General features: G+C 32.9%; 3 protein-coding genes across 3 annotated transcripts; all 3 read right to left on the reverse strand.

Moving 5' to 3' along the window:
• Positions 1–647: 647 nt before the first annotated feature.
• LOC131183222 (intracellular ribonuclease LX-like) lies at positions 648–1,512 on the reverse strand. The gene is made up of 3 exons (XM_058153571.1): positions 1,258–1,512; positions 966–1,161; positions 648–880 (listed from the first exon to the last, which is right to left on the reverse strand). The coding sequence occupies exons 1-3, from the start codon at positions 1,510–1,512 to the stop codon at positions 648–650; spliced, it is 684 nt and encodes a 227-aa protein (XP_058009554.1).
• Positions 1,513–8,627: 7,115 nt separating this feature from the next.
• LOC110640551 (uncharacterized) lies at positions 8,628–13,230 on the reverse strand. The gene is made up of 8 exons (XM_058153578.1): positions 13,221–13,230; positions 13,061–13,138; positions 12,190–12,312; positions 11,971–12,098; positions 11,805–11,885; positions 11,670–11,720; positions 9,436–10,484; positions 8,628–9,255 (listed from the first exon to the last, which is right to left on the reverse strand). Exons 1-8 carry the CDS (start codon positions 13,228–13,230, stop codon positions 8,628–8,630), a joined length of 2,148 nt encoding a protein of 715 aa, XP_058009561.1.
• A 703-nt stretch (positions 13,231–13,933) lies between these two features.
• LOC131169021 (F-box/kelch-repeat protein At3g06240-like) lies at positions 13,934–15,523 on the reverse strand. Its single transcript, XM_058146174.1, has one exon. The coding sequence runs from the start codon at positions 15,383–15,385 to the stop codon at positions 14,159–14,161; it is 1,227 nt and encodes a 408-aa protein (XP_058002157.1). The 5' UTR covers positions 15,386–15,523; the 3' UTR covers positions 13,934–14,158.
• Positions 15,524–17,013: the final 1,490 nt, after the last annotated feature.

Here is a 17,013-nt window from a genome sequence, read left to right on the forward strand (position 1 = left end):
TCATCACAAAATAAGGGTCTACAACACCTCTCTGCATTTTGGTTCTGGCACCATTTTTATTGAGTTGGGTTTTGGAATTGGAATCTACCACATGCACATCTCTTGAAAAATTGACTCACTTTCCTTTTCAACAATCAGAGGAGCATTTGGGGTAATGGGGATATTAACTGGTGTGTCTCGCATTCTAATGGCATCTCAGGATCAGTTGGGACAAAGTTTGTTTTCACCTTCTCACCACAGAATACTGGCTTTAAATATTATGTTCAATATAAATTCAACTTTAAATTTAAAACTCATCTTCCATAATACGAGCATAATCACTGCTGTGAAGTGTTAAATTTAATCATTATGCCATGCAAAATAGTATGTAAAATGTGTAAAATTAGAGTACTTCATATGAGCAATGTCATTTACATTATTAGCCAAATATATATATATATATATATATATATATATATATATATATATATATATATATATAACACCAGAAAACAACAACCAAAGTAATATAAAAAAACCAGAGGTAAATTGGAGATTTCAGCTTTAGAACAGCTTGCTTTTGTTAACTAGACGGCCAGATGATTGGCTCCTCTCCTAACAAACTCAATTTTAACATGCTTCAGCTTTTTGGCAGGACTTATTAATGCTTAAGGAAATACAACTTCATCTCCTGTCTTGCATCCAAATACTAATTCTTTCTCTGGCATCAATGGGCAGTCTTGAAATTGTTCTCCATTCCTATCTAGACAGAAATATACTTGAAATAACATCTTCTCTGGATTGGACTTTTCTTTATTGCAATGTATGATGGGTCTTGTTAGGTGGTTGAAAGCTCTTTTAATATCATCGATATTGTATTTAGCATTGTTTGGAGTAATGCCTGTTCCAATAAAAGAATTTTAAGAAGTTGTAATACTATATAAGATAAAAACATAAATATTAAGAAAATATAGAGTAATGACTACCTGCTGTTTCCAATACTCTGAGAATATTTACTTGCTCCACCTTGTCTATTGATTTCTTGTAGTACTGGAATAGGTCCCAACCCGTGCAAATGCCATGTTTAACCCACTCATGTTCCCATAAGTCAGTATTAGACTGTTTGGCATCGAAATTTGGCCACAACTTGTTTAACTCACCAATAATGGGAGAGTTAATCAGCTGTAACATAATTAAAAATAAATAAATAAATAAACTGTTAATTTTTGAGAATTAGAACACTAAACTTAAACTTTATGCATAAATACATGCACATACCATGTTAGCATCAAAGGGAGGTCCTTTCCATTTTTTAGGATTAGGACTATGGCCACCGATATTGACAAGCCACATTCCATGGAGAGTGAAATTATCATCTTTATAAGGTTTATTACACTTGCTGGGAACACTAGATTTACAATAAGAGGGTGGCCAACAAAATACTAAATAAAAAGCATTATATGTGGTCACACTAGCAGCAATAGTAAAAATATAGAGAGTAGTGAGTAAAAAGATATAAGTAGGCACCTTCATTGATGGTTTTGAAAAGCTTATAAGTTGGTTTTGAAAAGAGAACATGATATAAGGAGCAAGGGATTGAGTTTTTGAGCGAGATTGCTCGCAATAGGGGAAAATAGGAATTGTTTCACTTAGTACGCAAGGAGGAAGATAGTAAATATCTGTTTCATATGCATGGTAATAGTCCTATCTGTGTGCATAAATTTTTGGCATAAAACGAATGGCATGTGAACTTTTATAGTGAAAAGAATATCAACAGATGATATGATGCCTATTAATTTGTGATCCTCAACGGATGACATGACCATTAATTGACAGGGTATCTTATCTTTCCTTATAAATGTGATATCTTATTGATAGAATATCTTATTTTTCCACATATTTATGTGTGGACTATGCAGGACTCAAGCTCACATGTGAAGAATTGCTCAGACTCAGAATGGCGCATAAAGAACATGTCCAGAGAATGTTGACGAAGAGCTTTCACTTTGAAGAAATCAACAAGTGTGCCAATTTCTACTTAAAAAGGCAGAAGATAGTATAGAATCTCTCAACATCATATTGAAGGCCTTGGAGATCATGGGATATACTCCATGAAAAAATAAAAAAGTTGTTTCTTCCTTTTAATTTTTTCAACTGTTGCGTTACTAACCAATGATTTATTAGCCTAATGGTTAATGATGAGGCGGGCTTGGAAAAGATTATAGGTTCAAACTTGAGGGTTGTAAGTGTACCAATTGATCCGAGGTCTTACAACTCACTATCTGGCTCCTGTGATTTTCAGGCTAATGTTGGGGCTTAAAGAATGATTAATCTGTTGCGCTACTAGCCCAGAAAGAGAATATGTGGGAAGTTTCTCCACTTTTTATAAGACATAAACATTTGATCATTATAATACTAATCAAATAATTATTAGACAATATTATCATTTACTAAAAAAAAAATAGGACAATAAAAGAAAAGAACAAATAGCTTTAGAATAAATTATTTGAATTATTTAATTTTTAAATTATAAATTTTAAAATAAAATTAGATGGTAAAAAATAATTTAATAATTTATCTTGGAAGTCATACAACTGAAATATGATGGTAACACAATTAGAACATGCCTTTTATCCATATATATATATATTCTTTCTTGTATTAGCTATTTTTTCAATATATATTTTAAAAAATAAATTATTTTTAAAAATCATAATTTGAAAATAATCACATGGACATGTATCGTGTCCTTATGAACATTAATTTTAGTCTAAATTATTGGGCCAATCAAATTATTAAAAAAACAATTTAAGAAATTAATCCTTTTGCTTTAATTTCTAATGTAAAATAATTATATTCATTAGATTTTATAATTTTAATGTAATGGTTCTTACATTCAAATTGGTTATATTTCGTCAATGAGAAGAGGAAAAAAACCTTTTGCTTCACTCTTTCCAGTATACTTCCTTCTTTGCCTTGAGATTTTATAAGGCCATAGTCTATAAGACTATTTTTCTTTTTGGGAACTTGTCATTTCCATGTTTAAAAAAGATGATTAATTAATTTGTTGTTTTTACATCAAAACTAGCAAACTTTCAGCTAACTTTTGTGACTTGCTAAAAATAGATCTTTCACAATGCAAGCAGTAAGGTTAAGGTTTTCTCAATGGTCTAATTTTTCTTAGGTGCAAAAATCTCTCTAAAATTTAGATGATTACACAATATCTGCAGTCCGGACGCAATACATAGCAATTGCTCAGATTTGAATCCCTGGAAAACATGAAAATAAGTCTTCTTGAAAGCCAATCTCGGAACGTGGTTGCAGGTAACATATGGCTGAATTCCCCTGGTAACTTTGCAATGGACAATATATAGACTAGTTGTAACTCTATTACTCTCAATATTCATTCCATGAAGTTGGATGATTAGGAATATGCACTTCATAGCTGGTACATTCTCAGAACTTGTAAATATCCAATGTGTCAAAGCAACTCCGTAAAGGATTCCATAAAGCAGGCACTATCATCCAAATAATTTGATGTTCTTTGAACAATTTAATCTTTAAATACAGCAAACAGGTGGAATTGCAATTTTTACCACTTGAACTACAAATACAAATGCAGAATAGACACTCAAATTGACAAGGAAGAGAAGAACTGCAATGACCCTGTGGATTAGAAAGCTGAAAAATGGGCTTATCCAACTTTTTAAACGTTAATAACCTATTTTATTAGATTTTTAAAGACAATTAATAGCATTAAATTTAGATTTAATTGAATTATCATAAAATCAAATAACTCTTAACAAAAACTAGAAGCAGGCCCCTGTGTTGATGCAGTCAAACGGTATTGCAAATGGCTTGGGATCATACTCGAGTTAAGAAAACCTTGTATCTTTTATATTGCCACAGAAACACCTTCATAATAAAACATAAAAGCAAGAAAAATACTATATATTTCCCAATATTTGTAAACTACTGTATCCATGGCTGGATGGCTTCAATAAACAAAGAGAAATGAGACATCTAACCTGGATACAACTGGTTAGGATGAGCATAATAAGGCTGGTGAATAAAATTAGTCCCAAAAAGCTGAAGTCTTGACCATTCTTAGAAGCCCAAAAGGTGCATCCAGTTATAGAGCAAACCACAGTTAAGGTTAGAATTAGTGCTTCAAGCATGACCATCACCTATAGCAATTGGAATTAAAAAAAAAAAAAAATGAAAGAAGAAGGGACATTTTTTAAGCTACCAACAACAAGCGAAAGCTACTCAGGTAACATAATAGGCACTTTCTAACCACATAAAAATGGCACATAATTTTTGCTGGCAATAACATTTTAATATATTAGAGTCATAAGACATAACAATGCATATCTGTTGAGTTTAATGCTGTCATTTATTCCTGCATTCATTCACAGGGTCCCATGCCTCCAACAAATGAGGCTTATCATTTATGGCTAGCTAATATAAAAAGCAATGGCAATGCCTCACAATTAAAGGATAGTCCCTTGCACAAGGAATTTTTAGGGATTTGAGTTAGCTTGTTATTTCTGCAACCAAAGATGCAAAATTTAGAATCTATTAAAACAAAGCATGAGAGGAGAAATCCTGAAACACTTATCTTGCTGCAAGTAAAACTTGCAACTCGTGTAAATAGGGACCCATACCCAGCTACCCAGCAGAATGGAAGAGATCATTAACGATGAAAAGTAAGAGTGTAAGATCAAGAACTTGATGAGAAAGTTCATGTTAAAAAGAAAGGCAAAGAAGGAAATAAATAAATGCACAAGGCTTTATAATCTTAATTCACATTTCCTTCTGTCAATATGACTGAATTAAGCTAAAAGTTTCACTATGAATCTATCCAAAGTAACTTAGCAAACCACTTTCAATATAATTAAGATGCACAGCTATTACATAGGAATGAAGGATTACATGGGTAAGAGAAAGAATGAAGGATGGTAACAAAAATTAACAATGATTAGCGTCATGCTCACAGAGTATTGTGAAATGAAAAGCAAGTTTGAATTACTCATCCAGTTAAATTGACATCATATAAGAGAATTCCGAGCTTGACCATGTAACATTTACCTCATTCAAATGAATTTTAAGTGCAAGTATGAGATGTAGACAAAGTAACAGATACTGGGTCACCAAACAGAATCTCAATGACATGACATCCGCATAAACATGATAAAAAAGAAAAAAAATGCCAGCATTATCTGTGAACCAAAACCAAGTTCTCTAAGCATTCTATTTGAATTCCATGAATTGCATTCAACATTTGAGCAAAATTACAAATGCCAATTGTAACATTTCGTAGATCAATTCCCTCTCTAGACTTCAATTACAATTCACCTAAGAAGTACCTTCTAAGTTCTACAACTTACAGTCAAGCCCTTAAAAGCAAAACTTAGCACGAGTATCAACATGTATATATCAAGCATAATTTCAGTTAATATAGAAAAACCAAACCAAAACAAACCAAAAAATAAGAAATTTTTTACAAATCAAACTGCACCATGGAAGAATTAGATATTTGGATCTTGGAACCTTTTGCAAGTTGGGAAGTAGCTTGCCCAGTCGCAGCAAATTCTGACTGATCACATCTGAGCAATTCCACAACCCAATTATACTTCCAAAGGGTGTTAAAAAAGAACTCAACGAAAAACCTTGATTGTCGCTTTCAAAATGTGACTCTGGTACGGGCAAGTTTGCTTTTCAATTTAATACATAACACAGCTACCCACCAAAGGCCAGTGTCTTGCATAATGGGCACCAAAAATTGTTGGCAATGAAAGAAGTATAAGACTTAAAATGGATACCTAGGAAGGTTCATCTGATTATAAATTCAGCATCATGCTAAACTTAAGATTCAATACATTAGCAAGTCTAGATGAAAATGGAGGGAAATGACATATACGAAATATACAAATAGGCAACAGACAGACTCTAAACCTCAAAAAATATTAAGAATGATGTGTCATATTTCTAAGATATTTGCCAAATTGCAATGGGATAACAAAGTGGGAGAGAGAGAGGAATAAATAAGACATAAAACTTACCCAAGATTGAATATGATAGGTGGAAGAACATATATAAAGAAAAGCTCTTCATTGAAGAGAAAAGGGTGAGATCTTTTCCTTCAGTGATTAGCAGGATAATAAGCCCAGTATGGAGGCCCTATGATAAAACAGCAAGATAATCAGCCTAATGCCTTCCATAAGCCCAAACCAAATCTTCAACTAACAACTTCACAATTATAGCAATAAATTGAATTTTAGTGTCAATTTAAAAACCAACTATACGTACAATATACAGAGCAACTCGCAATGAAAAAGGTTGTAATTGACTCATTCATCCATCTATTCTTCTTAAGAAGATGAACGATGAGAATGCAAGCACAAAGGAGTGCCACAAACAAAGTTATAGAATCAAGAGGGGCTATTTGAAATTTTATTTTAGAAATTTATGTTCTTTGAGATTCTTGTGGTGTAAAGTACAATTTAAATTGTTTGTCTTCATAAAAGACCTTCTGTTTTTTCTGTCAATAATAAATATTTTTTAATGTTTTTTTATGCCATTTTAGTTTCTCTGAAAAATTTCAACAAATAAAAATGGTTAAATATAATCAGACGGAAACTGTTTTTAGCTCTTTTGGGCAAAAGTAATACAGTACTTAATTTTGAGGATTTGCATGTTAAATTTAGGACCCTTATTTAGAAATTTGATTTTTCCTCTGATTTGGTTTTCTTTAGTTGCTAGTGAGGCAACGTTCGCAGAAGCAGTTAAACATGGATATTTAGTACCACTTCACTGTTCCATATTCTCTGACCAGCATAATCCAGTTACTGCTCACCAATGCTTGGTTAAAGAAGATGATAAAGAGGCTCCAAGCTTCCTTTTCGAGTCTGCAGAGCCAGGCTTTCGGGTTTCAATTGTTGTAACAAACGTTCATTCTTTCTTGTTTTGGACATAGGTAAGAGTCTCTTACATCATATAAAATTATTACTATTATTATTAATGATATACTAATGGCTTCAGGGACTCTGCAGTGTCATTGGAGCTCAGCCAGCAATTAAAATTGTGGCAAAAGAAAATAAGGTTACAATAATGGACCATTTCCAAAATGGAAGTATCTACTAGAAAAAGTGTCACAACACGAGTCATAACAAATGCATAGTTGCAAGGTGAAAATACCTTGAGGATAGCACCAGGATTGACTTTGTTGAGAACATTCTAGAAAATGACACCATTTCTTAATGCGAGGCGAAACTCTTGCTCAGAGGGATCTTTGGGTAGAGTTGCTGATGCACCTTGGTCCATTTGCCTTAAACCATACGGCTGCCTGGTACCTCGTTGAAGCTGAAACACATGAAGGATTGATATTGTAGTCAGATTTTCTAGCCTTTTTTTTTTTTTGAAATTAACCTTGCCGCAAGAACTTGTATCAAACCCTTTTAACTTTTGTACAATTCCTTATGTTTTGGCAAATTGGAATGTTTTGGATGGAATTGCCAGACATTGTATCTGATCTTCTAAGGAGATATCACTTGAGTGTCTATTTGGATGAACAGCTGAAATTTACATTTTGGCATTTGAACTCCCAACAAATTGGTTGGAGTATTTGGTAAACATATAGATTGGAGCAGCATTTGATAATTCCGTTTCATGATATAAATTAAAGAATATGATGTTCTTAATTCCCACCAACCCTGACCTTTCATTTATAGTCCTGGCTATCAGAATAGAGACCATACTTACTCTTTTTTGAAACTACTTACTGACCCACATTTTAGAAACCATGCTACATTGCTGATTGAAGAGTTTGTTGAAGATCCAATGACAATACCAAGAAGAATTTCAGAGGGCTGGAAACCCCAGGTTATTACTGAACTTCCAGAAACTTTATGTGGTATGAAACTTTATAGATGAATTGAATGTTCTATAATACTCTTTCTGTTTTTCAAAGCACAATTCAGTCATAAACTTATCAATTCTTTGAATATACAGCTTAATTAAACTACTACTGAAGATTTTATCTAATGATTGGGCGCTTAGCTTGCAATGTCCAATGTCAAATGATATATAATATGCAAAAACCTAGTGTCACTGTACATTGCTACATTATAATTTCCACCAGAATTGGCACAATTAAAACAGGTTTTGCCTTTTTACCAATGAATTATCAAAAATTGAGGATTAGACATGGGAAGCTCTTCCTTCCTACACTTTTTAAGCTATCAAACAGAGAACCAACCAGGAAAAGAGGAAAATGCACACCTTTTCATGATAAAATGTTCAACATCTGAGAAAACAGTTACACCTTCATCACCCAAGACTAGCAAACTATGTAGCACGGAAACGGAAACGCGGACACGGGGAAACGCGGAAACGGACACGGGGAAACGGTATTTTAAAAAACATAGGAAACGGAAACGTGGGGGAAACGTGTAAATATAAAAAATATAGGAGTATATTTATAAATAAATAAATAAATATATCATGAAAGATGTTCAATAATAAATAAAGTTCAAATCAACATTTAAATTCAACCATAAAAATACATATTTAGAAGTTTCATACTTATAAAAAATAAATATTAACTACAACACATTCAAATGTTAAAAAAGAAAAGATAATGAAATTTATGACATTTCCTCAACTTCACTGTCTTTCTCATTCTCCTTCTCCATGCTTGTAGTTGCATTTTCATCAAACAAAACAGACTCTAACTCTGGTTCATCCAATGAAAGGTTGGCAAATTCAAGAACTCCCACATCTTCCATACTCCCAAATTGATCACCACCAACATCCCACAATTTTGTCTTCTCATCATAATATTGGGAGGAGTTTCTCGACAGAAGACGAAGATTATTATGGATAAAAACCAAGTCCTCTGCACGTTTTGGAGTTAATTTATTCCTTCTGCATGAATGAATGAAGGAATAAATACTCCAATTTCTTTCACAACAAGAGGAGAAAGTAGGTTGTCCAAGCACTTTAAAAGCCAGCCTTTGAAGTAAAGGTGCATTAGAACCAAAATATGCCCACCATTTCCTAGGATCTGTAACATACATACTTCCAATAGAATCAGGATCAGCAAAAGGTCCACTTTTCAAAGAAAAATTTACAAATTCATCATTTGCTCTTATTCGCTCATCTTCATTAGAAAAAATCCTCCTAAAGCATTTAATTCTCTCAGTTGATACTTCTCCATCCATATGAGGAGGCACTCTACCTTCTCCCTCTTGAAGCCATTTTTCACTATAAAATCTTCAAAAATAAGAAAATAAATTCAGAAAATAATAAAAAAAAATTATAACAAGAAGATGAGTATGTAAGTTAGAAATTTGCCTTGGATTTAATGAATGGGCTAAACAATGAAGGGGAGTGTTGCTCTTTGCCCAACGATCAACAAGAATTCGATGAACCACATAATAAAAGGGAGAAAACCCATCTGCTTGCTTTCCTTCATGATCAAAAATAACTTGCTTCACCTTTTCAATCATAGAATCCCACAACTCATAAACCAAATGAAGGCATGGTTTTTCTGTGTCACAAACTCTGATCATGTCATAAATGGGCCCAGTAAAAGCAATGATGTAATCAACCTTTTCCCACCAATCCTCATCTACCACTTTATCACGAACAAATCTAGCTTTGCTTTGGTCATCTTCTCGGTATTGTGCCCATTGATTACTCATAACCATTGCTTCTAAAGCACGCCTAATAAGTTTAAATCTTTTAAGCATCACAACAATAGAAGCAAAACGAGTGTCAGCAACTGAAAGCAATTTCAAAGGGCTAAACCGATTATAAATTGCAAGCCTCATAGAATGATTCATTATAAAATTCTTGATTTGCAAAGCATCCCCATGGATTTCAGTGATCCAGTGACACACATCATAAGTTTCTTGATTAGTTTCCAAATTTTTTGCTGCACATATATTCTTCAAAGCAAGATTAAGAGTGTGCACAACACAAGGAGTCCAATAAATATGTGGAAACATTCCCTCAATGATTTCTCCAGCACCTTTACAATTTGAAGCATTATCAGTAATGACTTGTACCACTTTTTGATGACCCACCTCATCAATTACTTCTTTTAGCAAATTAGCAATAAATTGCTTATCTTTCACTTCACCAGAACAATCTACAGATTTGATAAACATGGGGCCAGACTCAGAAACAACCATAAAATTAATCAAAGGCCTCCTCTGGGGATCACTCCATCCATCACTCACAATACTAACACCCTTTTCTAACCAAGTGCTTTTAATTGGTTTAAGCAACCTCTCTACATTTGCTTTTTCTTGCTGAAGTAATGTGGTTCTCAATTTGTTATAACCAGGCGGCACATAACCACCCAAAACATGATTAGCAGCAAAAGAATAAGAACTCACATAATAAGGATTTCTAGCAAAATTAAAAGGTAAACCCCCAGTGTAGAACATTCTAGCAATCTCTGCATCTAATTGAGCTCTAGTTTGCAAGTCAAAAAGCTATACCAAGAGGAGAATCATTAACTCTTCTTTTCTTCAAAGCTGCTGAAATACTTGGTTCAGTTATATTCAATGAAGGAACAGAAGTTATACTAATAGGCAAAGAAACTCGCTTAGATTGTGAATTGGTAATTTTGTTTGTTGCCTCATCCTCCTGTTTCCTCATTTCAGAAATACTATCATTCATCACTTTTTTACACACACCAATCCCTTTTCCAGTGATTTTCAATAAATGAGCCCTCACTCTAGTATAAGTCCCTTGCTTTTCTTGTCCACAAAAATTGCATATCCATTTACAATTACCCCCTCCTTATCCAGTTTTCTCTAGTTTAGTTACATATCTCCACAAAGGATTAAATTCTTCCTCCCTAGTTTTTGAAGAATTGGCACTAGTGCTATTTGCTTGGGTAGAATTTGAGTTTGAAGAATCCATTCAAATATTGTCCTATCAAAATGACAAAAAGAAAATGCAATTTTATACAATTTACAAATTATTTAAACAAATTATATACTAAGGATTAAAGCACAATGCAAATTATACATTAAAAGATTAAAGAATTAAATAATATAATTGAATAAATTGACTATATTATGAAAAATTTTAATATATAATATAACGATACATTAAAACAAATTATATTAAACACATTATATATAAATTATTACAAAAATATAAAATATATTAATATAAAATACAAATTTTGAATGTTGGAATTTTTTTTATTTATCATTAATTAGAATTTAAACTTGAAATTTTATAATTTTAAAAATAACTTTAAAAATATATTTACATTTATCCTTAATTTCCTTCAAAATGTTGATTATAAAAATATGGCAAATCTTGAAAATTTTTAGTGAATTTGGGAAATTTTTTTTTTATCTTTTTAAAAAAAAAATATTTATGATAACTCCTCAAATTTAGTTTGAGAAAAATCTAATTATGGAATATACATTTAAAGAAAAAAAATTGATACTAAATATGATAAATTTATGATTAATTAATGAAATAAAATTGTAATTAATCAATAAAAATTGCTTAATAAAATTATTTCACAAAGAAATTAGAAAAGGAAAATAATAAATTAAATAATAATAAATTAATAAAACCCCAATATAAACCTAATCTAATTATTCTCATTCACAAATCACAATCGGGAAGAAAAAGAAAATAGGAAAGGCACTTACCTGTCGACGACGACGTTCTCCCTTCGGTGGCTGCTGCTGCTGCTTCTTCTTCTGTTGATAAGAAAGGAGAGAGTATATCAAAGAGTGAATATGGCAGATCAGAGAGAAAAGAAGAGAAAGGGCTGCGATTCTTACCTGCGCTGCGACGCTGCCGACTGGACTGCTGTTGAAGGTACTCTCTTTCTTTTTCTTTTTCTTCTTCTTCCTTTTCTGTTGCTGAACGTTGTGAAGTAATCGATTTTAACCTACCCATTTTTCTTTCTTTTTTTTTCTTTTTTTTTTTTAATTTTCTTTAAAGAACGGAAACGCGTTTCCGATTTTCAATATTTTCGGAAACGGCCCGGTCCGTTCGTTTCCTCGTCGGAAATGTTTCCGACACTGGGAAACGTGACTCAGTGCCGTTTCCATGCTTCATAGCTAGCAAATTCCCTGTAAATAAAAATAAAAAAATAAATAACACATGAAGGCAAATAACTAAACATAAATTACAAAATATCCAGCTTTTTAGTAAGAAATGTACCTTTTGGTTTCCAATGACTCACCCGCCAGCCATCATTATCTTCATTATCAAGTAGAACTTCACCTTCAGTAGCTTCATATTCTTCTTCAACAGATGTGATAAAGAGTAAGGAATCAAAAAGTGCTGAAAAACAAGTTAGGAACAGAGATAATGACAGAGTATTGCAGCAGCAATGAGAATGGAGGAATTTTATTTATCAATATTCAAAATACATGTGAAAATGGATACAAGATCTTTCTCCCACCCCAGCAGTAATCACACTGCCCCCAAGCTATCTATTAGCTGGAAGAAAATAGCCACAAAATAGTTATGACCCCCACTCAACTCTATTCTCTCAATATAAGCTTTCCTAGCTGCTGCATCGCATACTCCTGAGAATCACTCCAACGGAATTAAGCTGACCTGGCCTCCTTCCACAACTTTCTTGCTTCTTCTAGAATACACCCTCTAGATTCTCTTTTCTCTCCCTTTAGGTTCTGCTAAAGAAGGATTTGCATCAGGATGCAGGTCTTCACAGGCAGGGAACTAAAAGGAAGCTCATATCTTGTCATGAACTTACATGGTCAGTGTAGAAATTTTCTAGCGCTAAAAAAAAAAAAAAATGCTAGTGGTCCATATTTATTCTAATAGAATATGGATATATTTTCACTTTTTCAGTGATTTCACAGGACTAAAACTTGTACTTCTTTTAACATTCAAAACAATGAGACTTACAAATTCCCTAAACCATATTTTCTCCTAAGAATAACAATAGCCATCAGTCCTGGTAATTGCCATAAATGTATACTAACATTTTTTACGATTCTTGAAAATTGCATAACTAAATAGAGATTGTTAAAAAGAAAAAATGGTGGAAGATGGCATCATTTACCATTCCGACTTCTGAGTGATAAAAAACTGTTTTTCTGGAAGCAAGCAAGACTTCCTCTTGCTTGGTTCAGCTGATGCCCTTTCAAAAGGGAAGAAAAGAAGAACCAGTGATCAAAAACTGTTTGTCATCACTGGAATCACGTCAGCAACCATGGTCTTACTTTCTGCCATTTTATGGGACCAATACAGAGCAGGCACCCACAATACAATAGCAAATATCCGTCTCACAATATAAACTTCTTCTAAAATTATCAAAGCACTCAACAACACCACAAAGGGCAATCAACAGATGTGAATTCAAAAATCACAAAACCAAAGATTAGGAACAGAGAAAAAACCATGTACAGTAATGTTCCCAAGCCAAAACACCTGTTTGAAGGCACTGAATATTCACTCAATTTAATATTTAAATAGTAAATACAAATGCAGAATATTCACTCAAATTGACAAGGAAGAAAAGAATTGGAAAGGACCATGTCGACGATAAAGCTGAAAAATTGGGCTTAACCAACTTCTATTGCTTTCCTAATTTCCTAAAAATAAGCTTAATATATGAGAACTTTTTAATTTGTTATAATATTATCACATTTACACACAAAATTCTAATTTTCAATTCTTTAAAAAGTTTTATCAAAAATCAATCTATTTTTGTGTAAGCAAACATGAGGCTAAGTTATTCCCAGCAGCAACATAAGGTTTGAACCAACATAAAGATGGACTTAAAGAACATAAACACAAATTTTTTTTTTTTTTGGTTCACCTTGTCAAAGTCTCATCGAAATCAAACTTGCTCCATCAAACACATTGTCATTTTGGTTCTTTGAAGTGCCATGTGTCAGTTATAATACACAAGCAAAGCCAAATTTCAAAAAAGTAGTATTAAAACTTTGTACGAATTATAATAGATGGAAGAAGAGAAATTTAATTACAACAAACTATTAAAGGTTTAAGAGTATATTATAGAGCTAGTATAAAAGAAGATAGTTGAGGAATAAAAATACGAATAAAAGGCACTCAATGAGAGACATTTATAAAGACATGATAGATAGGATGCACAAGTGAGATCAAACCAAGCACTAGAGTTCTAATGAAAGAAGCTTCAACTTTGAATTGCATCTCCGGAATTTTGCTCATCTTCTAATTGGTTTCCACCTTTCAATGGAATATGGGACTCCCTGTAAGTGACAGTTTGCAAGGATTTCCATGGTACACGTCCACCCACTTGAACACGGGCAATTGCTTCCGTAGTAGGGTTCCAAACCAGCAGCTGCCCACCCAAATCTGAAAAAAATAGCTCACCATTCCTTGAAAATCCCAATGGCAAGCACGGGCGCATAACCTCAGGGTATGCTATGGTAAATAATTTAGTCCAAGACTCTTTAACTCCATATTCAAGCAATACCCACAACTCAACATGATAAGGAACATGGAGGGGCAGAGCAACATACTCATTCAAGGAAAAAATTGACTCAAAAGAATCGACAGGATCTGGTAGACCTGTTGTTTTGATAACCTCATTGCACAAGTCGAAAGAAACAATTACATCTTCAGGACTATGGTATCTTGTCCTCCAATGAAATGTACCATTTGCACCCGTATGGCCTCTATGATCATTAAAAAAGCCATCACAATATTTATAAGAAGGCAAAATCCAAGCATTCAAAGTGACATCAACTTTTCTCCATGTATCATCCCTTAGGCTATATATCTCCACCAGGTAATCCCATTGGGAATCAAGAGATGAATATTCGAAAATCCTGAGAACTTTGCAATCACTAGTTCTTGGGTCAAATCCGAATTCTACTATTTCCAATGAAATAGAATGATGAGGAGGACGCGGAACGTTCGATTCAGGTAGGATCTTAGTTTCTGTGGTTGTAGGGTTCCATAGAACGATGTTACTTTCAGAGTCATAAATATCATCCCATAATCCTAGCAAATCCTCAACGTAATATACATCACGGAGACAAATTAAACCATTACAGCAAGAACCCACAATGTCAATAAATGAACATTTTTCAATTATATCCTTTGGATATGGTATCTCCTGAGGAGCAGACAAATCGAATGTATCAGAGGAGAGGAAGGAAAAAGCATAATCCTCAAAATCCTCAGCGTTATAATCCTCAAATTTGACAAGGACACGGGGATTGGCATTCAAATCTTCAGAATCAGAATCAGAGAGTAGGTTCTTATATATATAATTAGGATCAGAAAAGAGAGCACACCAAGATTTGCAGACGCATCTGAATCTGATGAGGCATATGACGGGTAATCTGAACAAGATGTTGAGTACCAAATGTTTAGGCAGATAATCAACAGCCATGGTAGATACTAGTTTTCTTGATCAGAATGCCAAGAAAGATAGCCGAAAGAAGAGAGCACACTTCTCACAAATATCAAATTCTTAGCCACTAGGTAAGAACACTGATTTGGAAGCTTCCAATGGTATACTGATTTGGAAGCTTCCAATTGTGTACGACATGCCATATATGGCTTAAAAAAATAAACCAATGGTGGTTGACAAACATATAATTTATTAATTAAATTATAATGATATATCTTTTATATTATTTAAAAAACATGTCTAAGCTTAGTTTGAAATCTTTTAATTAAATTATTTTAAAATTAAATAATAAATATTTTATATTTTTTAAAATACATATTTAAGTTTCAAATTTGAAAATTTTGTCACATTACTAAAAATTAATAATTAAAAGTAAAATTATCTAGTTGTATTAAAAGTATAAACAATATGAATAATTTGATGCACTTTGCAAATGTGCAGGTCCTCATAGTTATTCTAATAGATAAATTAAAACTATAAATTGGATTGATTTTGTCTAAAACTCCAATTGTTTGGCCCAATTTTTATGTTGAGGCCATCAAATTTTCATGACTTTTAATGTTGAGGTTATACTAAATTTGACTAAAATTGAGTTCAAATGTAATATAAATTTATGTGATAAAACATTTATTTTGACAATTAATTTGAATGACTATAATATGGAAAATGGATAACAAAAAAGTTATATTACGTCAAAGTTTTTTTAGTATATTAACAAGATGAAAACAAAAGTCAAACAAAAACGTGGAGGAAAAGCTAAAATTTCAATTTTTTTTTTATCAAATATATGTGATGATTTTCCAAAGGGGTGAGAATACGCTTTGCCATCTTAATGCTTTGAGTAACACTAGTCTATGCGTTCCAATCTTGAAAGTGCTAAAGAGCTCTCATATTAATCACAGTTGGTTGAAAGCATCTCTAAAGGTTAAAATATTTGGTCACAAATCAATCACAGCATGAAGGCTTTAACGTGAATTTTTTATGTTGATCATCCATCACACCACTAACACTTTTACCACTAGATAACTTGCTATTTAATTTCTAACTTATTGTACCAATCATTGACATTTTTACCAGTTTCTTATATATATATATATATATATATATATATATATTTGATTCATTGGAAAAGGGACTTGACGCTCAATACAATAGGCTATAGCCAACATTACATGTAGGTTTTAGAAAAGTGTTTAGAAATAAAAAATAAAGAAAAATCATGGTTAAAACAGCAAGCCAGCTACCCAAAAAAATTGCCTCAAGCCAAACAAGTTAGTTCCTAGTTGAGAATTTTGCCCACTTGAACCGTCACTCCGAAGACCAAAGAGCAATGTCACCATTGAGAACAAAGCCTCACACCTAGTAGGAAAATGGAGCCAACCAAAGAACGTTGGAGTAAAAAATGACTGAAACACCTAAAGCAAAACTCCAAGAAAAATTGTACCAAGGATTCGAGTAGCAGCAACCAAGCATTTTTTGAATTAATTGAAATACATGGTCATGGAAGTCAGAATCTCTGAGACTATGGGGAAAGAAAAGAAAAGGAAGAGATAAAGCCCAAGACTTCTCATCTCTTATAGCCAAAAGGGGTAGCCGAGCGAGGAGGC

The sequence above is a fragment of the Hevea brasiliensis genome, chromosome 1, assembly GCF_030052815.1.
Source record: "Hevea brasiliensis isolate MT/VB/25A 57/8 chromosome 1, ASM3005281v1, whole genome shotgun sequence".
Classification (NCBI taxonomy): Eukaryota; Viridiplantae; Streptophyta; class Magnoliopsida; order Malpighiales; family Euphorbiaceae; genus Hevea; species Hevea brasiliensis.